Genomic DNA, 24,817 nt, shown 5'->3' with positions numbered 1-24,817 from the left:
TGGAGAAGATTGTCTTCTTGCTGAAAATAAGTGCACTATTTCCCCCTTTCTTTGAGCTTTACCAAACCACTCAGAGCATAAAAGCACAGACATAGAAAATGTTTGCATGCAGCAGGCTTCTGGTTTCAGTAACGTCACAAGGGAAATTTACTAAACTAATTTACAGTTCATCTCAAAATGACACTTAAACCCCAATTATTCCCTTTTTTATGTTTCAAATAGGTTTAAACAGGCTTCTAATAAAAGCTAATTGTTGATACATGAAACAACTAGAACTAGATATCACCATCAGGGGTGTGTTTCCTGATAACGACATAACTCGCTGCTTAAACACAGTAGTACGATGCATCGTTGCTAACTAGCAAGTCACGATTGTTTCCCGAACATGTTCATGTCGTTAATACAAAGTTCTGTCATGAAACTCAAGATGGCGCAGGCTGATCGGTCCTCAACTCTGCTTGCAATCACATCATCTCTATAGACCTTATTGCGCCAGAGAAACGAGGGAATTATTTATAATATTGTCTTTGAACTTCCGTTTTTGCGGTCGCTCTGTATATCTCTATGGCATTAGAGCAATTAGCTTTTGAAGTGGATTTACTTAATGTAAAGTTAACGAAAGTTATCATGAGGATTGTAATGTTTAAAGCAGATGTCTTAAAGGGGTCATATAATGGTACATGCACTTTTACAAGTTGATTGTACTGAAATGTGTGTTGGCAGTGCCTGTACACAACCATCATAAAATGATACAAATCCATCCAGTGTTTTTTTTTTTTTAAATCTTCTTATATGTTTCTTCCCATCTCAAATCAAGCTGTTCGATTTTGTGACGTCACAATATCGACACCCCTCCCACGATGGTTGATTGACAGGAGCGTTTCAACACAGACCCGCCCTCGGGGGAGAGAGGGCATGGTTTTATTTCAGTGAGCCTAATAGCTGGTTTGATTTGCATTGAGAGATGATCTTATGGAAAGTACTCCATGCCAATCTCTAGGTATGGTGAAGGCTATGTGATGATGTGGGGCTATTTTAATTCCAAAGGCCAAGGGAACTTTATCAGGATGCATAGTATCCTGGATCCATGAAGTAACTGGCCTTTAAAAATAACATAGGGGTGTCCAGACTTATGCACCCTGTATTTTAAGGAAGAACATTTATTTATGTACAATACATTATTTATTCACAAAGAAAATTGGTGTCCTTAAAGGTTGTATTTTTCCTATTTTTTTTTTAATTAAAAGGCATTAAGTTCAATTTCCAAAAGATGATTTTTTATTCCTCTTTTTAGTCAACTTTAGCATGGGTGTCTAAACTTATGCATAGCACTGTATAAACTCGCAATTCTGAGAAAAAAAAAATTCAACTCACAATTCTGACTTTATAACTCGCAATAGCAAGTTTATATCTCACAATTCTGAGAAAAAAAAGGTCGGAATTGCAAGATGTAAACACAATTGATTGAGAAAACAAAGTCATAACTGTGAGATAAAAAGTAGCGAAAACAAGCGTCCATAACTTTAAATAAGCTACAATATATAAAAAAAATGGCATTCTACAGTGTGATGTCATTATTGTCAGGTTTATGGTCTGTTTTGGTTTTGTTTTGTTTTGTTTGTTCCAAGTTCCTGTGTTTATTTCCTGTCTTCCTTAGTTGACATAGTGTGTGACTTTCGGTATGTTTACACGATAACAATGTATTAAAAACTTAAACGACGATAACAGTATTGTTTTCAAAAGTTTGAGTTTTCAGGCCCCCAAAGTGCCGTTGTCGTGTAAATGAACAGCCAAAACTCATTACAATCGTAGCTGAAAATGGTGTGGTGTAAACGGCCCCCTAGTTTCCTAGTTGTTTGTTACACTATCAGGGTATGGTGTCCCCTGACCCTTATTAACTCACTCATTTAGTCTCTTTATACTCCGTTCAGGTTAATTCTTATGTCTGTTTTAAGTGGTTGTTCTGTTCGTGCATCTTGATCTCTCTAACGAGTGTTAATTTGAGTGCAACTATCCTGCTCAAACTCATCCTTGCTGCAACCACACTGTGACAATTATAAGAGCCTTTACATAATAGTACAATAGTATAATTGTTAGTATAAGGCCAGTGGGTGAGATCAGTTGTGTAAAACAGCCGAGGTGTCTTTCCACACGAAGCATCTGTCTTTATTTTCAGACAGTGTTTGTCTGTTTGACAGTGGTGGTGTAGTGCTGGGATTCGCGCTGACACACAACATAATAAAGTTAATAAAGATGGAGTGTTTTATGTTCATCAGCAGAACTGCTGGGCCGCATCACACATCTAATGTAAGTGAGAGTGACAGCTGGAAATGGTCATGAAAGCAGTTGTGTAGGCTATAAATTAAACTTGAGGCTCTTTGAGAAATGCGTTTGCTTAACAAAATCACTTTAGACCCAAAAAGTACTACAAAACATAACTGATGTGTCTTGAAATTATCACAGAATACTGCTATAGAGTGCAAGTATTTTCCGCTGTATTTTCATTCATTTTCTCCATAGGGATTAAAAAATAAATTCTTTAGTAAAGAGCACCAAACCAACCAGCTCTTATGAGGGACTGGACAAAGCATACCATGAAGCATTGCGACTTATAATCAAATCAGATGTTAGGGTACAATATAAAACTTAATTTGAAAGTGTGCATGCTCTAACAATGTTAATATAGAGAGAATTAAAGGTAAATTGACTGCCTTAAGGAAATTAAGTAATCACCTTTGTGGTGATGAACTAGAAAGCTAGATGACTACATGACATTTAAATGTAGTGTTTAAAGGGTTAGTTCACCATAAAACGAAAATGATGTCATTAATTACTCAAAACAAACACTCAAACCCATAAGACTTCCGTTCATCTTCAGAAGATCTTTTTTATATGAGCGATTTCTGTCCTTCCATTGACAGCTGCGCAACTACCACTTTCAAGGACTAGAAAGGTAGTACAGACATCATTAAAGTAATCCATGCGACTCCAATGGTTTAACCTCAATTTTATGAAGTGACGTGAGTGATTTGTTTGTGCAAAAAAACATAATTTACCACTTTATTATACAAAATATTAATCTCCAATGCGCATTCACTAGAGCTCCACGATGCATGTGTGTTGTGTTGACGCGAGAGCAGATGTTGTTGTGTGAATGCGTGTTGCAGATTAATGTATTGTAAACAAAGTGGTAAATTATGTTTTTTCGATGATCCCAAACATTTATATGTAAATTAAAAGTAAATTTAATTAAATTCTTGTTGCATATTTTACATATGATATATGTTCTTGTAGAACATTAGCATTTGCAGAAGGGAGACCGACTCGTCATTCACAATGCTTAATGGGAATACATGATGGCTGCTGAGTTGTTTTACCATGATTTCTATTTTTATGGTAACTGAACTTGATGCAGTGAGAACTGGACCCTAAACTAATGTGTTACTGTAAAAGCTTACACCACAAAGACAAAAACTCACCTGAAGGTCATTTGAAAGACTTGTCCCAGGATCACCTGTTGGCTTTTATTATTGTACCCCCGGAGCATCTCACTGAAGAGTGTGTCGTTGAAGCGTGAGTCTTGTCTCACACACTTGGGTCCTTCACAGTGATCGGCCAGAAGAAGACAGGAGCGACCGTCAGCTGCGAGCTTGTATTCCTGCACACACCTGAGTGACACACACACACAGTGACAGAGTTGAGAGGTCATTCAGCCAATACAACTGTTGTGATAATGTCTTTACTGTCACTTGTGATGGATTTTTTAATTAATCAACTAACATTTGTTTTTCTTACAGGAACGACATTCATATGCTTTTAAATGTTTCCAAACTCTTTGGGGAAAACTTGTGACTTTGATTGTGTGTGTGTGTGAGTGTGTGTGTGTATGTGTGTGTGTATATATAAATAACAATTAGGGAAAGTGAAACTAGACAGATGACTAGTTCCCAAACCTTGTGATAAGTAATCACAAAATCAGAGTTTGCTTGTGCCAGTGACAGAGGGAAAAGGTTGGAGCTTTTGAACCAATTGAACCAATCATACTGAAGGTGACATGTTAGTCTTATTTGTTTTCTCGATTCTATAAAAACTGTTGCATCTGTATTTTCTGGTGGGATTCTCAATGGAATTTGTCTGAGATCCTCCGGCCTTGCTTCTTCTTGGGAGAGATTCCCTGAGAAGTGCTCGAGAAGATCTCCTGGTCGTGATTAAAGCATTTAAAGGACATTTGCTAAAGTCTGTTTGTCGATTATTCCTGCGCAGGAAGTAAGCTAGTTTAGGGGAACAAGTTAGTTAGGTGACTATTATTGAACGGGGGCGTCGATTTGTAGACGAGACCCAGATAGTTAGGTTTAGGGAAAAATCTACCACACACTTTTGATCAATTTAACGCATCATTGGTGATTAAAAGTATTAATGAATCCCTTCTCTGGATGGATGGACAGTTTTAAATTATTACATTGTTTAAAATAATAATTTTTTAGCTAACTCTGATTTGTATATGTACATTTCTGAAATACATAACTTAGACAGTTACCTTTGATAAATTACCTTACTCTAAATTGCAATGTGTATTGTGAAAAGCGCTATACAAATAGATGTGAATTGAATTGTATTGTATTTGTGCTTGTTATATAGCTATTTCTGTGCTTGGATTAAAATGCATGCACTCACCCGCAGAACATGAGCACATTGCTGGATGTCGGGTCATCGGGAAGAGGAACCAGTTGCTGAAGACACAACTGCTCACAGCCTCCATTGAACCCGTCCGTACAGTCTGTTCCCAGCGAGTAGTCATAGCAACCCGAGCCATCCTTCATGGGCCTCAATCCTTCTGGGCACTACAAATGATTTGAGATGAGAGAGATGGACACAGAGATCAACATCAGCGTGCCAGTCTGGACCTTCTGTTACCAGGTAACAATAAAAACTCCTGAGACGGTGTGTATTCCCAGTGGGGTGATATTATATGACGAACAAAGCAGTTTCTCAGGAAGGAAAGGGTGTTAATGAGGGTTGCCAAGGCAGCGCCATAGAATTCAGGAAAAGAACCACAGCCTCAGTAAGACACCCATTACACATACATGCCAAACTGACCAGCCCACATGTTCAGAGGCAAGAGAGAGACAAATTAGATTGTTATATTATTTATAAGAAAATGTGCATGTGCAAAATTAGAGGATGCTTGTGTCACGGCGGGGCAGGAAAGGAAGAGGAGACGAGGATCTAATGTGCAGCTTTACTGTTATTAACAAAAATAACATAGAAAATAACTAGAACGGATGCAGCACTAGAAGGCGGCAAATGCAACAGCTTTACAAACAAGTGTAATAATAACACTCAATCAGAAAGTGAGGAAATGGCATTTAATACAAAGGTAAACGAGGAACTCAAGGAACTCAACAAGACACAGGTGATGATAATAATTACTATTGAAACAAATTAGCATTGTAGACCAATGTAACTACACACAGGAAATAATAATAACATATAAAGTAAGGATCCCAGACAGCAGAATAGTGTCGGTTTGTTATTGAGAGGAAAGCACGCAGCAAATATTTGCATATTCAGTCGCTCTCAGCAGTGTGGGCGGAGTCAGATGTTCGATAACAGTATATCGCTGCTCACGTATTCCGAACTTCATTTTACCCCTGAACAAAGAACGATAAAGAACTTTGCTATATAGCAAGGCTTTTATAGTCCAAATGTGACAGTTAGTCAGGGTTTTGTCATGTGGTTGCTAGAGTATCCTTACATGCCAAACTGGCTGTTTACACGACACCATTTTCAACTAAAAACTTTTTATGCGTTTTGGCCGTTCATTTACACGACAATGGTGTCGTCTGTACGCGGAAAACTCAAAGGAAAAACGTCTCCGTTTTAAGCATATCGTTTCTAGTCTCTTTGATGTGGCTCGTGTCCCTCCTTTACTGTTTTTGTCTACTGTATCATTCGTCTGGTTGAAAATTGTAAATCCAGTTTTGGTATTTGAGTGCATGGTCCACAAATCGTGTGGGGAGACTTGCACGGCAAAGTCGGATATTTGGGATTTGCGAAAAAGTTTTTATTAAAATTTTTCGCTTAGGGTTAAAAAGAAGTTCGTAAAACCTGAGGTCCGATTATGTTCAAAATTATGTCACAGTTTTGTTCTTTGATTTCGCCTGAAGTATATCATGGCCTTAAAGCACGGTAAGTCATAGATAACTGTGAGTGTGTCCTCTAAGGCTGTCACAGGTAAGGTTGCACAATTTTTTTATGATCAGTTTCTGTTTTATGTAAATCTTGATGTTTAATCTTTGCTTGAGAGATCCCATAGGGAAGAATCATTGTTGAGAGGGTGTTTTTGGTACTGATGCACAGATAGATTGTCAATGAAAGAGATATTTGAATAAGATGACAGTCAACATCGGCCAGAGGCGCTCAACACACTTCACGTTCATTACATATCTCGTATCTGTCCTGCGGGAGATGGGAATGTGCTCGAAGAAAACATATGATGGAGTCCATCTGTTGACGATGACATTATACAGGCGTTCTGCTTTGGACATTAATGACTCATGTTTTATATGAATATACTTACAAATGTAGCGAGTACAAATATGATCCACTGAAAAGGCAATTGTAGTCTAGCAGGATTTCCATCACAATTTATTTTCTTGAAGTGTTACAGACCAACATGAGTGGATGAAAAGCCGTGAAAGGAATGATCTGTAGTGCAGACACGAATTTCATGAATAAAATTACACTCCCAAATCACAAAAAAAAGAGAAAAAAAAAGAATAAATAAATAAATGATAATTGCAAAATTATTATTATCAATATTATTCATATTAATACTAATAAGAATAAATCAATACATTAAAGTAGCTTACTTTAATAATAACAGTAATATGAATGATTATTATTTTTAACAACTATATATATATATATTTTTTATATTATGTATTTAATTAAATTGGTTACAAGGTAGTTTGTGACGTCAGAAACACCAGCGATTTCAAAGCGTGTGTTTGAGACTGTCTTTGGTTCACTGCAGTTTTAAGGAGAAAATGGGGTCGACTTATGAATTTACACATGGTTTGTCTTAAAGCATATTAAAAACACCACATACACATATAAACAACATTAAAAGCTGGAGTTTCACCACAAGGGGGACTTTAAATACACATCGAAACAAGACTAATTAATTAAACACAGCTAACCATAATGACGATGAACATGGAAACAAAGGAGGAGCTGGAAAATGAACAAAGGAAGACAGAAAACTACTAAATACAAACTCAAAGTCCATGAATACTAAAACAAACTGAACATAACTGTGACACTTGCATTGATTTACACAAGCACAAACATCTTAAAGCTTTCAAATGTAGGACAACAGAGTATCAGCTCTTAACCGAAGCCTCGCAGACTTTCTTTCATGCAGTTCTTGACCAGTTTATTTGCTCGTCTGCACAGAAAATGAATCCAGGCATGCTGTATACGATCATCAAATCACACATATTTGTGTCATATTTATAAAATAAGATGGCAAAGACACTCTCAGGTCAGATCTTTCATTCTGCACACAGGGTCGGTCCCAGAGAGCCAGCAGAGACTGTGAACTAAGACCAAAGGCTTTAGATTGCATGAATTCAAAGAAAGCAACAACAACATCAAGTGAGAAATAAAAGAGCAACATTGCATTTATACAACATTTATTTATTTATTTTTAAGAGTGGGGGTGGGGAGATTTGAGTAGTGTTATCATGTAGTAGTTATTTTTTACAGCACACTGGAACTGGGTCGACGAGTGCACTGGATCATATAACACAGCAAATGATAAGAAATGAGAGACTCTTCATATTGGATAGGATCATAGGACAACATCAGTCCTGCGTCTGCAATATAATATTCATCACAGTTTTGTTTATGGATGCTTGGGTCATACGCAGGCACCTCTACCATTCTCCCAGAAGCACATGGGTGCTACATTTTTCAAACGAGGAGTCCGAAACACCAAAATCATGACATTTCATAACACAACACAGCTCAAAACTTGCCTTATTTCAGGTTATACATGTTTTCTTTCACCAAAACACTAGAATATTCTCTCATTTTAGTTATTTTGTCCCTGCTTTCAAAACTAATAATATGGTACACAAATCGTGTGGGGAGACTTGCACGGCAAAGTCGGATATTTGGGATTTGCGAAAAAGTTTTTCTTTTTCTTTTTCGCTTAGGGTTAAAAAGAAGTTCGTAAAACCTGAGGTCCGATTATGTTCAAAATTATGTCACAGTTTTGTTCTTTGATTTCGCCTGAAGTATATCATGGCCTTAAAGCACGGTAAGTTGTAGATAACTGTGAGTGTGTCCTCTAAGGCTGTCACAGGTAAGGTTGCACAATTTTTTTTTATGATCAGTTTCTGTTTTATGTAAATCTTGATGTTTAATCTTTGCTTTGAGAGATCCTTGAGAGGGAAGAATCATTGTTGAGAGGATGTTTTTGGTACTGATGCACAGATAGATTGTCAATGAAAGAGATATTTGAATAAGATGACAGTCATTGGTGGTCAACACACTTCACGTTCATTACAAGCAGCATTTATCGGGGATCAAGCAGTTAAGGCCTTTAAGGCCTTTAAGCACACAAGCATCAAAAGACATTAAGTTTTATTTAGCAAGCATGTAACAACTGACATAATAGACGGAAAAGACCATTTACAGCCAATACAGGCAGTTTACCATTTATTTTTTTAAGTTTATACTCTTTTTTTGAATCAAATACTTTTAAAACAGGCGCTACAGCGTTGGTTGTTGTCTACTGGCTATTTAAATCTAGCGGGTTTAGTGTCTCGTGTTGTAAATACAATGACGCTGGTAGTGATGATTCTGTCTGACCAATCAGTGATCTGCAGTGTTTTCACGTCACATTTTAGTATCGGTACGGTACGCTTGGAACCTCAACAGAGGTGGTACCATTTAAAGCGAGCCGAAGCGAGCCGTACCGTACCGTACCATGCAGTGGAAATGCGTCATAAGTGAGCCGTACTGAACCGAGCCGTACCGTACCATGCAGTGGAAAAGCGCCAAAGCGTGCCGTACCGAACCGAACCGTACCGTACCATGCAGTGGAAAAGCGCCATATCATGGCACCCTGGACAAAGACACTGCGTGGCAATTTTCAGTAGACTAACGGTTGGGTGCGCTTATAGCTATTTTCATGATTTTTGCACTGTTATAGCGCCACCAAGTGGCCAATTCTCACGATTTTTTTCATGTCAACTCAGATTGAGCTTATGAACATGTGTCCCAAGTTTAGCGAAAATATCTCTTTCCGCTCACAAGTTATAACCATTTGATAACGCCACCAAGTGGCCAATTGCCGTGATTTTTTTCACGTGACCTCAGAATGAGCTCATGAACATGTGTCCCAAGTTTTGTGAAAATATCTCTTTCCGTTCACAAGTTATAACCGTTTTATAGCGCCACCTAGTGGCCAATTTTTGTGATTTTTTTCAAGTGATCTCAGACTGAGCTCAGGAAGATGTATGCCAAGTTTAGCAAAAAAATCTCTTTCCGTTCACAATTTATAACCGTTTTAGTAAAAGTGGCCCTGGTGCCATCAAATATTTTGGTTCCCCTTATCGACCGTTAATTGAAATTTAGAATTTTTTGGATGATTATTGATTGTCAGACTCCAGAGAATATTCTTGCAGTGGTTTGGTTCCGATCGGGCCAAAAACCTAGGAGAAGTTTGCAAAAATAGGTTTTTCAAAAAAATGCAATTTACTCGAAATTGGCGCCGAAGGGCGAGCAAATCGGAGATAGCCATTTTGTCCGCCTTGAGCCAAGGATTCCAACGATATAAGACACTTGATCCTGGGACAAACGGTCTAAGAGTTATGAGCGATTTAGTACTTTTGGTTGCTGTAGCGCCACCTATGGGCCAATTGGGGTCATACTCTGATAGGTTGTCCCCAAATTGAGGCCTACCATCTGGCCAGGTTTCACGTCTCTAGGCCTTACGGTTTGTCCTGCACGATGCGTTTTACGAATCCTTACAATTACAATAGGGTTTCAGCATTTCATGCTTGAACCCCTAATTAAAGCTGCAAGCAGCATTTATCGGGATTCAAGCAATTAAGACCTTTAAGGCCTTAAAGCACAATAGCATCAAAAGCTATTAAGTTTTATTTAGCAAGCATGTAACCACTGACATAATAGATGGAAAAGAGCATTTACAGCCAATACAGACAATGTACCATAGGAAATACATGGTTTTAAAGCTGTTTAACAGTTATAGCGCCACCTATCGTCCGATCTCTATAAAATTGTGCATGCTTGTTAATGATGTTATTTTACATATGCTCACCAATTTTTGTGAAGTTCTGAGTTTTCATTTAGGATTTATAGGCTTTTTAGTGTATTTTGCCACGGCCATTTTATAAATGACCCTATTACAGACATCCAAATGCAAAAGTTCAACTTTTTTTTGATAATTATTGGTCTAGAGAATCCAGAGAATTGTCCTAGACTGGTCTGGTTCCGATCGGGCGAAAAACCTAGGACTAGTTTGCAAAAGTAGGTTTTTAACATATTCGCAAATATTTAATGAACGGTTTGATTGACAGAAGTGGTTCTTGAGGCAAAGTTGTTCAACATGAGGAGATCTATCAAATGATATGCATTTTGTGACGATATTTGTTACACCACGTGATTACAGAGCCTTAAAACTCGTTAGCGCCAACTAGTGGCCGATTTCTTTCAAAATTCTTACAGACCTCTAGGGGCTTGAGCCGAACATGCCCACCGAGTTTCGTTCCGTTCGGACTTCGTTAACCTTGTTTAATAGGTGCTCAAACCTCATTGGCCAATGTTGGCTATGTTTTTCGAGATACGCCAATATCCTTTTAGACATACATGGCCCCTTGGGCCAAGACACTGCATACCAAATTTCAAGTCATTCGGAAAAACGGTCAGGTGTCTATACTTTTTTTTTGTTTTATAGCACCGCCATGTGGCCAATCGACGCAATTTTTTTACTGTGACCTCAGATTGACCTCCTACACATGTCTACCAAGTTTGGTGAAGTTTACTGAATTATTTCTTGAGTTATAGCCATTTTAGTAAAATAGGCTCCTCCCACAACGTTAATTTTGCACCCCCTAGCGACCGTGAATTGAAATTTCAACTTTTTTCGATAATTGTTGATGTTCAGACTCCATAGAACATTTCTGCACTGGTTTGGTTCCAATCGGGCAAAAAAACACGGACTAGTTCGCAAAAGTAGGTTTTTGACTAAATTCAAAATAGCGGAAATATTTGCATACCGGAAATGAAATCGGAGATATACATTTTGATCTTCAGGTGTCCAGCTTTCCATTGATATAAGACACTTGAGCCTACGACACACGGTCTAGGAGTTATGACCAGTTTCGCGCTTTTGGTTTTGGAGAGTTAGTAGATTAACATTGGAGGATTTAAATTTGAAAAACAAAGTGTACTGACGTCTTAGCACTTTAAAACAACATTCCTTTAATGTTCATTCATGTTTATTTTAATGCTATAAATTAACTAGAAGGAAGAGATGATCGGTTCACAAGCAGCTTTAACTGAGCCTCGAGTCTACAGCGATCTGTCAGACACATTAAAGAGTCACAAAATGGTATTTATTGTTTAAATGTCTCTAAAAAATGACTACATTTGAAAGGTGAGACTTTGTTTCATATCAAAAGTACTTGTCTGTCAGCGCGCAGTCTTTTCTCTGATCCGCAATGTATTTTTCACTGCGTGAGAACTTGGTGTGGTGTGAGAGTGGCGTCGCTTGTCAGACATAGCAACAGTAACTAAAGTGGGCGGGTCTTTGCGAACGGTCATTGACAGTATGGACGGGGATTCGCCAGTCCCAATTCAAAACAAATTTCATCACAATACATCATTGTTCGTTTCAAACATGTGAGAGCATCAAAATGATCCATGGGTGAAATTGATTGGATTTTTTTTTAAAGCTCTAAATGACACTTACAAAAGCCATAAGGCGAAACCTGGCATGTTTGGTATTGTTGGACCCGGCAAGGATTCAGGATTCTTAGGAGTTCACTCCTGTGAATAAAACACGGGCTTGAAACTTCTAAGGCTCCTTCAAGGCATTGTGCCAATGACGTATACTGAGTTTTTTGAGATACACCAATGTTCTCATAGACTATCATGGCACCCTGGACAAAGACACTGCGTGCCAATTTTCAGTAGACTAACGGTTGGGTGCGCTTATAGCTATTTTCATGATTTTTTGACTGTTATAGCGCCACCAAATGGCCAATTGTCACGATTTTTTTCATGTCAACTCAGATTGAGCTTATGAACATGTGTCCCAAGTTTAGTGAAAATATCTCTTTCCGCTCACAAGTTATAACCATTTTATAGCGTCACCAAGTGGCCAATTGCCGTGATTTTTTTTTCACGTGACCTCAGAATGAGCTCATGAACATGTGTCCCAAGTTTTGCGAAAATATCTCTTTCCGTTCACAAGTTATAACCGTTTTATAGTGCCACCAAGTGGCCAATTGTTGCGATTTTTTTCAAGTGATCTCAGATTGAGCTCAGGAAGAAGTATCCCAAGTTTAGCAAAAAAAAATCTCTTTCCGTTCACAATTTATAACCGTTTTATTAAAAGTGGTCCTGGTGCCATCAAATATTTTGGTTCCCCTTATCGACCGTTAATTGAAATTTTGAATTTTTTGGATGATTATTGATTGTCAGACTCCAGAGAATATTCTTGCAGTGGTTTGGTTCCGATCGGGCCAAAAACCTAGGAGAAGTTCGCAAAAATAGGTTTTTCAAAAAAATGCAATTTACTCGAAATTGGCGCCGAAGGGCGAGCAAATCGGATATAGCCATTTTGTCCGCCTTGAGCCAAGGATTCCAACGATATAAGACACTTGATCCTGGGACAAGCGGTCTAAGAGTTATGAGCAATTTTTAACTTTTGGTTGCTGTAGCGCCACCTATGGGCCAATCGGTGTCATACTCTGATAGGTTGTCCCCAAATTGAGGCCTACCATCTGGCCAGGTTTCACGTCTCTAGGCCTTACGTTTTGTCCTGCATGATGCGTTTTACAAATCCTTACAATTACAATAGGGTTTCAGCATTTCATGCTTGAACCCCTAATAATATGGTACACATTTTGTGCATACAGTAATGCAACCAGCTGTTTTACTGTACTGTATTTTCTGCTGAATTCAGCTTCCCTGAAAGTACATTTATTTTACAGTACACTATAAGCAATTTGCCACATTTAATGTTGTTTTTACTGTAAAATACTGCAAGAACGTTGAAAGCAAACCATATTGCACTGCTGAATGGCAATGGCTGGCAACTTTCATACTTTTTTCCCCCCAGTCAATGCAATAGTTTTACACGGAGACAATGACTAATGTTTGACATTGCATTCTATATACACTGAATTGCATATTATACACATCACTCATAACACCCTGATGAAAAGCGAAGTGGTTGCTATCTTTATAATGGGATTTTTTCAAATATATTAGCAACATTTTAGAACAAAAGAATGATAATTAATCAGCAAACCTGATTTTTTTTTGAAGAAAAAAAAAGCACATAACAATAATGGTAGCACACCATTATTCTGATCAGTGTTATTATTTATACACAGCTGACTTTGGAGAAAATAACCGTAGAAATTAAATTAGCAGCTTAGAAATTAAATTACCAGTTCAGTCTTAAATCTGATAATACCTTGAAATCTCTTTTCGCATTTGAAATCTTATAAAATTATTTTCATTGACTGCAATAAGCTATAAGATTAATAATAACCATGATATTACAAATACCATTAATTAGTTAGTTAGTTCGTTTGTTCGTTTGTTCGTTCGTTCATTCGTTTGCTATGTTTGTTCGTTTGTTTGTTTGTTCGTTCATTTGTTCATTCGATCGTTTGTTTGTTCGTTCCAATTTGCCACTTGTAAAAAAAGTATGTCACTCTTTGAACTTTATCAGTCTAAGCGATGAGTTATTCGTGGAGCGCCATTAATACAGAGATTAAGAGAACAAAATAAAAAATGTCTTACAGCACATTCCTAAAGCGCTGATGTAAAACGCTCAATGGTCGCCTATAAAAGACGAGCGGTCGTGATCTCCATCAGAACAGACGGCAGAGAGGAGAGAAATGAAGGAGTACAGAAACCTCTGTGGCTCAGTCTGTGTTTACTCTCATTAGTCAATCTAATCACCTCCAGGTTTTTAATTAGACACTGTGCAATTTAAGCGGCTGCCTTCATCTTAATGAATGCGTGTCCCTCATTATTAATCTCTGGAATTACACGCGTGACCTAATAAAGCTGTTCTGGAGTGACGTTTGACCCGCGGTTCGATGGAGACTGGAGTGGCACAGACACACTTACAGACAGTATCAGTGCTTAAAAGATCTGTTTTATAATATGCTTCTGCACTATTGATCCCAAAAGAAGCATAACTTACATAAAGAGTGAGTCAAAAATGGTCATTTAACCACCTTCATGTCTTTACATGCCAATCAAAAATAGAAACTCAAACCGACACGTTTCTGAAAACATTAAAGGCAACTCGAGTGAAAACCTGATGACGAGAGAAACTTGTGGACAGAAGTGACACAAAAGATTATGGGGAGGAAAATGACTCTAAAAGCCGTTTTGTTATTTTGTCCCCATTGCTCCTCGCCTCAGATTAGAGATGATATCTGCTGCATATAATACTGTGGCTCTCGCATTCATTAAACTATTAAAGGAGCGGAAATTGAAATGGCAACCTTTTGTGGAATATCTCACATTGTGCACAGCTCTGCCGATTGTGAACGCTGCTGTGTGAGTTTAGACTCTTTCATTGGTTTAATGTGCACATGACATGCCAATTTCTTTGTTCCTGGCATTCAGATCTCAACTTGACCTTATCAGATGGTGCCAAAACAGGAGAACGGGACAAAAAAGGAGGATTTTATGATACAGAGATTGACTGCAGGATATCATTAAGGACACTAACAATTGAGTGTGTGCTTTTATTTTATTTATTTAATGACACTTTTACGGCTCTGTGAAATCCATTTTTTTATTTTTTTTTTATTATTATTTTTATTGGAAGGGATCCATTCCAGAATGGATTTTTAATGGTTTAAAATAATTTTAGTAATCAAAAAGCATGTCTAATAAAATTAAATAAATTATGAAATTTATACAATTTAACATCTATTTATTCAAAGTTAAACAAATAGAACATTTTTAGGGCCCTATGATTTTTTTCTTTTCTTTTCTGGATTAGTTTAATTTTAACAAGTTATACCCTATGCATTCTATGCATTCTAATGATAGTTGTCATAATATTATTAATAATTAATGAATTTATTTTTCCCTGTAGTCTAAATGGCACCCCCCCACCCCAAAATAATAATAATAATAAAAAAAATAATAATAACAATAATAATAATAATAAACATAATAATAATAATAATAATAAATAAAATAAAATAAAATAAAATAAAATAAAATAAAATAAAATAAAATAAAATAAAATAAAATAAAATAAAATAAAATAAAATAAAATAAAATAAAATAAAATAAAATAACAGTAAATTTTGAATGGATCTGAAGAAGCAGATTTCTTGCTCACTGAGTGGTATAGTCATTGCAGAAGGGATTATGGTCAAAACTAGCCAGACAAACCCTAATGTGATGGGAGACACAAATCTCCGAGTGGAACTGCAATAATCTAATGTGCAGCTGCTCTATTAGCTGTACAAGAACAATCACTGCACAAATCTGTTATTTTGTGATGTCTGTGGTGCTGAAGACAGGGCTGGTTCCCAGCATGCATCACAGTATGAATAATTCATGCACAATATGGCTTACTGTTTTACTGTGTTAGTTGTTGCTCTTTTCAGTCTTGAGTTATGCCATGTTATGTTCATATTTTTGCCTTGGTGGCCTATTGATACCAATTATGGTAATAAACTGAGATCAAAATAATCAAGAAGTGCGAGCCATGGCAGATCTTTTTGGTGACAATTTCTATGAAGACCATGCTTATAATGAATTATAGCTCCTAGTATTACTATTTTGTAAATACATTTATAAAGACTCATTAAGACCGATACTGCATTATAAGAACAGTTATAGTAACATTCATATAACTTTTTTTTTTAAATTACTTATAAGTCATGCATTTGCTTTTCAATGCACATGCTCATAATCCATTATGCACTGATCTATAAGTATTAATATAATCAGTCGTATGGTTCCATGAACGTATTGATGCAACCTGCATTGCAATAATGTTATTCAGAATTATTTCTGTCAAAAAAGTGAATATATTCTTATTAATAGCCGTGTTGTGTTCTTATAAATACTTATCGTGAATGATAATACATTTACTAACCAATATAAATGCATCATTGATGACTTTAAGTAAAGTGAAAACTTAGGATGCAATCTTCCTAAAGCAAATGTTTAGAAATCATGAAAATATGCTCATTATACATTTGAAGTTGTTTACTTGTAAATGTAACTAATGAACAATAATTCCAAAAAAAAAAAAAAAAAAAAAAAAATCATTAATACCAGTTGAAAAAAATATATAATTTTTTTTAATGTTACATACTAGCAAAACACTGCAACACTATTTTTAAAAGTATAATTCCAAACTGCTTTAAGCAATATGCATATGACTGATGAGATATAGATTTAACAAATCAATTACCATTCATGAATGCACACATTGGTCATTAAAGACCTAATTGGTACTACAAACAAGTGTCTCTGGAGCTATTTTATAAATATATAAATCAGTGTATAATGGATTATGAGCATGCACGTTGAAAAGGCAAATGCATGACATTAGAAATTATAAGAAATATTATAAATGTAACTATTCTTATAATGCAGTATAGGTCTTAATGAGCCTTTATAAATATATGTATAGAATATCAATACTTATAAATAAGTATAAATGTGGCTATAATTCATTATAAGCATGGACTTCATAGAAAGTGTTACCATGTTTTCTTCTGTAGATGGTGTGTGTGTGTGTGTGTTTCCATCAGTCTGAGGGTCAAACCATCATTTAAAGCATGTATTATGCTTCTGTTCCTTATAAATTCAACTAACTCCAATGACATGCCAACGGTGATTTTTTTTTTATTCCGTACAAAAAGTCCTCCACAATAACGATTCCACGTGTGTGTTGCTCTCTGTCGTCTCATTAATTTCTGCTCTCAATCAGCATCCGTCCTTTCTTCTTGCTCTTCATCTCGTTCCACGTTTCTTCCACGTCCACTCCTCCTGTTCTGCTCATCATTCATCCGTCTCTCGGTCACCTCTTCACAGGTCTGGAAGCTTCTTCTTCTCTCTCTATGCTAATGGCCCAGGAGGGAGCCGTCGCCTCAGTGTAATGGTTTGGACACACCTGGCTTGAACTCCAGGGAGGAAATTCAAATGACGAACACGCAAGCTGTTTCATTTGCAGCAGAGATAGATAAAGACACTTGAAAGAATACATGCCTTCAAAAACTAAACAGAACCGACATACGGAAGAAAAAGGTCCCTGCGTGTGAATAAATGTGCCTTTACAAAGGAATTTGACGAAAATCAACCCAGCGTGGACTTTTTAAACATAGAAAACACAACGCACGCACACACAAACCCCTAAGGGTCTAACAAAGTGGGGGAAAAAATGCCTCAGGCTAAAATCTAGCATGATATTTACAGTATTATCCTGTCTAGTAGCCACACTTTCGCTGTAGCAGTTCTACAGTAACATGAGAAGTGTTTAGTGTGACGTCACACTGCTGTCGAACTGTTAAAGGTTCTCTAAGCGATGTTGGGGGACGTCACTTCTTATTGACGTTCGAAAGTATTGTCAAACAAAACAGAGGCTAGCTCAACCCTCCCTCCTCCTCATCCTGTCCCCTCCCTCCTCATCCCATCCCCTCCCTCCTCATCCTCCCGTCCCATACTCCTCATCCCGTCCCCTCCTCCTCATCCCGTCCCCTCCCTCCTCATCCCGTCCCCTCCTCCTCATCCCGTCCCCTCCCTCCTCATCCCGTCCCCTCCCTCCTCATCCTCCCGTCCCATACTCCTCATCCCGTCCCCTCCCTCCTCATCCTCCCGTCCCATACTCCTCATCCCGTCCCCTCCCTCCTCATCCCGTCCCCTCCCTCCTCATCCCGTCCCCTCCCTCCTCATCCCGTCCCCTCCCCCTCATCTCGTCCCCTCCCCCTCCCCCTCCGTGCTTCCTGAAACAGTCATGAACCATTTAGAAAAACAGACTGGATTTACCCAGTCCAGCAGAAACAGAGCCTCCTGAATGTGGGATTGGAAGCCCTTCTGCCGGTGGAGTTCTCGCCACCTTTTGAGTGCTTTTCCGATGTAAATTCGGGACTTTGCCGAATTCGGGACTTTCCGATGTAAATTCCTTCTCCTTTTTCCCTATTCTTTGTTATTTGTTCATTGGAACGTCGTCTCTTTGGTCGTGTGTCGGCCATATCAAAATCCTCAAGAACATACAATTTTAATGTTAGTCGTTGTTAGGACATCTCTCCTCTCGCTAACTTCCCTCTTCATGCTTCTCTCTCCTCCACCCCCCACACCCCCAACACCCCCCTTCATGTGCACGCGCACTAACCCCCCAGGACTGGATGAGTTTGAGAAAATGGCTAAATAATAGTGCTGGACAACGATTAATCACGATTAATCACATCCAAAATAAAAGTTTGTGTTTACATAATATGTGTGTGCATGTGTATAATTATTTAGTATATATAAATACACACATATGCATGAATATGTTTAAGAAATATTTGCATGTGTGTGTGTGTATATATATATATATATATACACACACACACACATAATTTGTATTATATATAAATATAAATATTTTATAAATAAATAACACATTTTTCTTAAATATATACATGAATATGTGTGTATTTATACATACACAATAATTATACACAGTACACACACATTATGTAAACACAAACTTTTATTTTAGATGTGAATAATCACAATTAATCGTTGCCAATAATACTAATACAAAATTTAAATCCATTAATACTGTAATCTTAATAAACAATAAAAAAACAGTAATACTGTGAAATATTAGTACAAATTAAAATAACTGTTTTCTCTTGCAATATATTGTAAAATGTAATTTATGTATGTGATCAAAGCTGATTTTTCAGCATCATTACTTCAGTTTTCGACCAAACATATAATGGTGAGTGAGAGCGACCTGGACGCATATTATGCTAAATGAAATGATCCTGCCAGAATAATAGCATGAGAACTGTATGATGTCTGATCAGTCTGAAACATCTTAGTGAGCTTTTATGAGGTTTTACGCATGTTTCAGTGTGGAAGAGAAACTTTTGGAAAACACTTGAAAATGTTAGTGTGGACGGAGAGCGTTTTGAAATGAATGTATAAACTGAAGTTAAAGGAAAGTGCGTAAAAGGCTTTCGGCTCAGTGAGGTGAACAACTGAACATGATGGAGGAGACCGAATGTCTTCCTCATCCACAGGACGAACAAATCGCTCGTTTGCACTCGTTTGAAAGAATCACAGAAAGAGGTTGAGAAGCCTATATTTCATCTGTTTTCAGGCAACAAGGGACAAAAAAAAGCAATAAATGAATCAGACGGAGAAATTGTTGGCTATTGGAAAGAGGCCTTTTCCTGGTATTTTAATAAGATTACCCACTGGCAAGAGCTCGGCCTTCACAACTCAGCCTGGAATAAACTCGGACAATCTTATTAGTTGTTCTTCATGTATATTTCATTTTTGAGAGGTCCTTGCTGAAAACTTTCCTTCCAAAATAAATAATGGATTTCACCGTTCAAATTATGTTCTCGGAGCAGTTCTTGCACTTGTTGAAAATTGTCAAAAAAATTGCAGTGGCTACACAGAAAGTGTAATAAAGCTCTCCCGAACATCATGTTGTTATAGAGCCAGCTCTCATTTGTGGACGCCGACTCCTGGAGAACACTGGAGAAGATTATCAAACATCAATCATCATCATTCATACCCTGCTTCTCTCCAGAGGACGGAACTGAAGAGCTGTTATATATATTTCATTTCTATATTAATATGTTTTGTATTTAAACACTTCTTTTGACATGTCATCACAAGGACTTGTTTTGTCACAAGAACGTACTCGGTTACTAACGTAACCTCGGTTCTCTCTAGAGAGGAAACGAGTACTGCGTAATATCTTACGCTAGGGGAAATCTCTTTTCCGCGAGATACTGAAGCCAAAAAATTATCCTTAATTTTGAAATAATGTAAAACGCGTTGCGGCAGCATGCAGACATAGGCGAGACAGCTCGCGCGCCTATTGGCTGCCCTGCGGCAACTGCAGCAGCCTATCGATAAGGCCCTATCGTGACGTCATCACCAATGGGGGCGCTTCGCGCCCCATACGTCACGTCCCGCCGAAACGGGCGTGGCCTGGGGCTATAAATATAGCATCGAAAGGCTAGCTTACCGGTTTTTCATCGCCGGAGCGAACCGGAGCGTGCGCAGGCACGGCAAGATACGCAGTACTCGTTTCCTCTCTAGAGAGAACCGAGGTTACGTTAGTAACCGAGTACGTTCTCTTACGAGAGGTACTCTCGTACTGCGTAATATCTTACGCTAGGGGAAACAGTGTAAAACGCCGTGCATGCTATGATCCAGCACCAAAGTCCCAAAGGCAGGTGCCCGGGCTCATGTAGTACATGATCATAAGTGACTCACAGAGAGCCCAGGAAGAGTGGCTAGAATAGCATCATTCCTGTAATGCAGCATCCTATAAGAACAGTTATAGTGATGGTATTTACTCAGTCAGGGCGACCCCGGCCTGGACTGATGAATATAGTGGGTCTTACACATTGCCCATTGAGCTGCGCGATCTAAACGAGCGTTGCTCGCGCTATTTCGGTATTCTGGGCCGGACGTACTCGGGGCAGACAGTACCGATTTTTAGACTGAAAGCAGCTTAGCTTGCAGAGCGGGAACCTCTAGGTTATAAAACCTTATAAATGTAGACGGGGAGGCCCAGCCTGCCGCCATACAGATATCTTGCAAGGCAATCCCACTAGACCAAGCCCACGACGAGGCCACGCCTCTCGTGGAGTGCGCTCTGACACCTAATGGGCACTGCAAGCCCTTAGAGGTGTAAGCCAGCGCTATAGCATCGACTATCCATCTGGATAGGCTCTGTTTCGAAACGGCGAGTCCCTTAGAACGTCCGTAGAGTGAAACAAAGAGCTGCTCCGTCTGTCTGAAAACAGACGTGCGGGACACATAAGCCCTTAGCGCCCTGACTGGGCAAAGGAAGCTGGCGTCCTTCTCCTCGTTAGAGACCGGCAGGGCAGACAGGGAAATTACCTGGGCCCTGAACGGTGTATTGAGGGATTTAGGGACGTACCCGTGCCTTGGTTTGAGTATGACTTTCGAGTCATTTGGCCCAAACTCCATACACGTCGCGCTCACTGAGAGCGCTTGTAAGTCCCCTATGCGCTTCACTGAAGCGAGAGCCAGAAGAAACACCGTTTTGAAAGACAAGTGTTTGATATCTACTGACTGGATAGGCTCAAATGGGGCACCCTTCATGGCCTCCAAGACCGTAGAAAGGTCCCATATGGGGACTGAGGGAGGTCTGGGAGGATTTAACCTCTTAGCTCCTCTAAGGAACCGAATGACCAGATCGTTCCTTCCTAGTGACTGACCAAGCGTTGGTTTGGAAAACGCTGCTATAGCCGCCACATAGACTTTGAGCGTGGATGGGGCTCTGCCTTCATCCAGTAGCTCTTGTAGGAAGGAGAGAACCTCCGTCACTCCACAGTCCAGGGGTGAAAAGCCGCGTGCTGTGCACCAGCTGGAGAACACTGACCATTTTGAGGAATAGAGCCGTCTCGTAGAGGGAGCTCTAGCCTGCATGATCGTGTTTAACACTCCCTCTGGGATATCAGAGGGTACCCGTTGATGGCCCACGCATGTAGGGACCAAAGCTCCGGGCGAGGATGCCAGATCGAGCCCCTGGCTTGAGAGAGGAGGTCCCTCCTCACTGGTATTGGCCATGGGGCAGTGCTCGTCAGCTGCATAAGAACTGGGAACCAAGCCTGGTTCTTCCAGAACGGAGCAACCAGTAACACTGAGCATCTGCTTTCCCTGATCCGCTCTAATACCTGAGGTAGGAGCGTGATGGGGGGAAAGGCATAGAGCGGGCAGCGGGGCCAGACGTGGGCCAGCGCATCCCTGCTCTTTGAGAAAAATTCCGGGCAGTGAGCGTTTTCTTGAGACGCAAACAGGTCTATCTTTGCTCTGCCGAATGTCTGCCACAGCAGTTGGACTGTCTGCGGATGCAGTGACCATTCTCCTGCTGGAACATTGTTCCTGGACAGTCTGTCTGGTCCCACATTCAGGTGGCCAGGCACATGCGCTGCTCTGAGCGAGCGCAAATTGTGCTGAGCCCATACCAGGAGGCGTTTCGCTAACCTGTATAGGTTTCGGGATGTGATGCCTCCCTGGCGATTTATGTAGGCTACCACTGACATGTTGTCCGAGCGGACCAAGACGTGGTGTCCTGCTATTTGGGGACGAAAGCGCCTCAGCGCGTTGTCGACTGCCATCATTTCCAGGCAGTTTATGTGCAGAAGCTTTTCCCGTTCTGACCACTGGCCGAAAAACGGTCTGCCCTCGAGCAGTGCTCCCCATCCCGAGGTGGAGGCGTCCGTGGACACCACCTTCACACTCGAGGAAGTCCCCAGGCTTACACCTGACTGGTACCAGTCGGTCGCTCTCCAGGGTATCAGTGCTGAGACGCATTCCTGATCGACCTTGAGACGAAAGAGACCTGAAGTCCATGCTCGACGCGGTACTCGCGCTTGTAGCCAGAACTGCAGTGGGCGCATGCGAAGCAGACCCAGCTGGAGAACTGTGGATGCTGCTGCCATGAGACCGAGCGTCCTTTGAAACTTCTTTAGCGGGACTATAGTGCCGCGGCGGAAGGTTTCTGTCATGCGCTGAATAGTCAATCTGCGCTGTAGCGATATTTGAGCTGTCATTGACAGCGAGTCCAGTTCTGTGCCCAGAAAAGATATTCTCTGACTGGGAGACAGTGAACTTTTCGCCCAGTTGACTTTGAGACCCAGATTCTCGAGATGTTCGAGTAAAATGGTTCTGTGTTCTATGAGCTCCGTATGTGACTGAGCTAGAACCAGCCAATCGTCCAAGTAGTTCAAAACTCGCATTCCCCGAAGTTTCAGGGGAGCGAGGGCTGCGTCCATGCACTTCGTGAATGTACGGGGTGCTAGGGACAGGCCAAACGGTAGGACTGTGTATTGATAAGCCTGGCCCTCGAAGGCGAATCTCAAAAATCGCCTGTGACGTGACGCTATTTGTATTTGGAAATACGCGTCTTTCAGATCTATTGACACAAACCAGTCCCCGTGGCGAATTTGCGCGAGGATTTTCTTGGTTGTGAGCATTCTGAACTGGCGTTTTGAAAGCGCTATCGTTCAGTTGTCTTAGATCTAGAATGGGTCTGAGACCCCCGTCTTTTTTCGGAACCAGAAAATATCTGCTGTATAGCCCCCCTTCGCTCTGAGCTTGAGATAAAGGCTCTATTGCCCCTTTGCTCAACAGTTTCGCAATTTCGGTACGAAGTACACTTGCTACTTCCTTTTCTACCGTGGTTTCGACTCGCACCGCACAACGGCGGGGACGTCGAGCGAACTGTAGCGAATAGCCTCTTTTTATAATGTTCAGCACCCATTCTGATACACCGGGAAGCTTTGCCCACGCATGTGCGTGCATAGCTAAGGGTTGAATGAGATCGGAGCTCTGGTCGTGACATAGTGGCGACCGGGGAGCTTCGGTATGCTGTATTATAGACACCGCATTTGCAGCGCTCGAGGCGGGGAGTGTTTTGATCACAGCGGGCGGTTCGCCTGCGCTCGGCTCTCTCACGGCAGGTAGCTGAGAGACGGCGAGCGTGGGGGAAACCGAGGGATTCGTCATGTCTGTGAGTGAATGTGGGCGCAGGACAGCGGGCACATTTGCACTGAAAACACCATCGACCTGAGTCGGTTGTATGTGTGTTGGTTTCGTTTTTACAGAAACCGAGAGACATGCAGCGTGTAGTGTTTGTGGGCACTGGGACGTGGGCACGTTCACTACATTCTGTGCGCAATCGACATGAGTCGATTTTATGTGCGCGAGCCCTGTGGGGCGGGCTGTGTCTGTGTGTAGGAATGGGCACTGGGCAGTGGGCATTTTTACTACACTCATAACACCGTCGGCCGTGGCCGGAATACCAGAAAATACGCTCTTTACAGGATTTATCTGGGTCGCCGTGAAAACGGCGTTTGTGTACAGGCAAGCGGGTAATGCAACCGACTTGTTTACTGCAGAGTACACTGGAACAGTCGCATGTAATGGAACTGGACGAGCGGGAAGTTTTGGTGGAAACCCGGCCGCAGCGGGGCTTGAACACCGTCGTTTTCCTAAGCTGGCTAGGAAGACTTTGAGGCCTCGGGCTTCATCTCAACCTTCGGCCGAGTCCCACGCTGTGGGGGGCGGCGGCCGGCAGAGCGAGAGCGTGGTCTCTGGTCCCGGGCCTGTCGACGCTGTGAAGCGGCGGCGGGGGGCGGTGGCTGTGAGCTGCGAGCAGACGGCTGTTTAGAGCGGCCTGATGCGGAGCTAGAGCGCTTTGGCAAAAAGTGCTTCATGGCCTGCGACGTCTTTTGTACCTCAGCGAATCTGTCCGCGAAATCTTTGACGGACGATCCAAAGAGGCCAGTAG

General features: G+C 40.4%; 1 protein-coding gene across 2 annotated transcripts in view; it reads right to left on the bottom strand.

The window, feature by feature from the left end:
- astn2 (astrotactin 2) overlaps window positions 1–24,817 on the bottom strand; it is a 481,074-nt gene that overhangs the window by 132,797 nt on the left and 323,460 nt on the right. For both annotated transcript variants that reach the window (XM_082170500.1, XM_082170501.1), the window contains 2 exons: window positions 4,675–4,841; window positions 3,480–3,668 (listed from right to left, as the gene is read on the bottom strand). In XM_082170500.1, the coding sequence (XP_082026626.1) occupies window positions 3,480–3,668; window positions 4,675–4,841 (356 nt within the window). The remainder of the gene's footprint in view (window positions 1–3,479; window positions 3,669–4,674; window positions 4,842–24,817) is intronic.

The sequence above is a fragment of the Leuciscus leuciscus genome (genome assembly GCF_965113295.1).
Source record: "Leuciscus leuciscus genome assembly, chromosome: 5".
NCBI classification, from domain to species: domain Eukaryota; kingdom Metazoa; phylum Chordata; class Actinopteri; order Cypriniformes; family Leuciscidae; genus Leuciscus; species Leuciscus leuciscus.
Note: the sequence above shows the minus strand (reverse complement) of the source record. Positions and strands in the feature narration are given on the sequence as shown.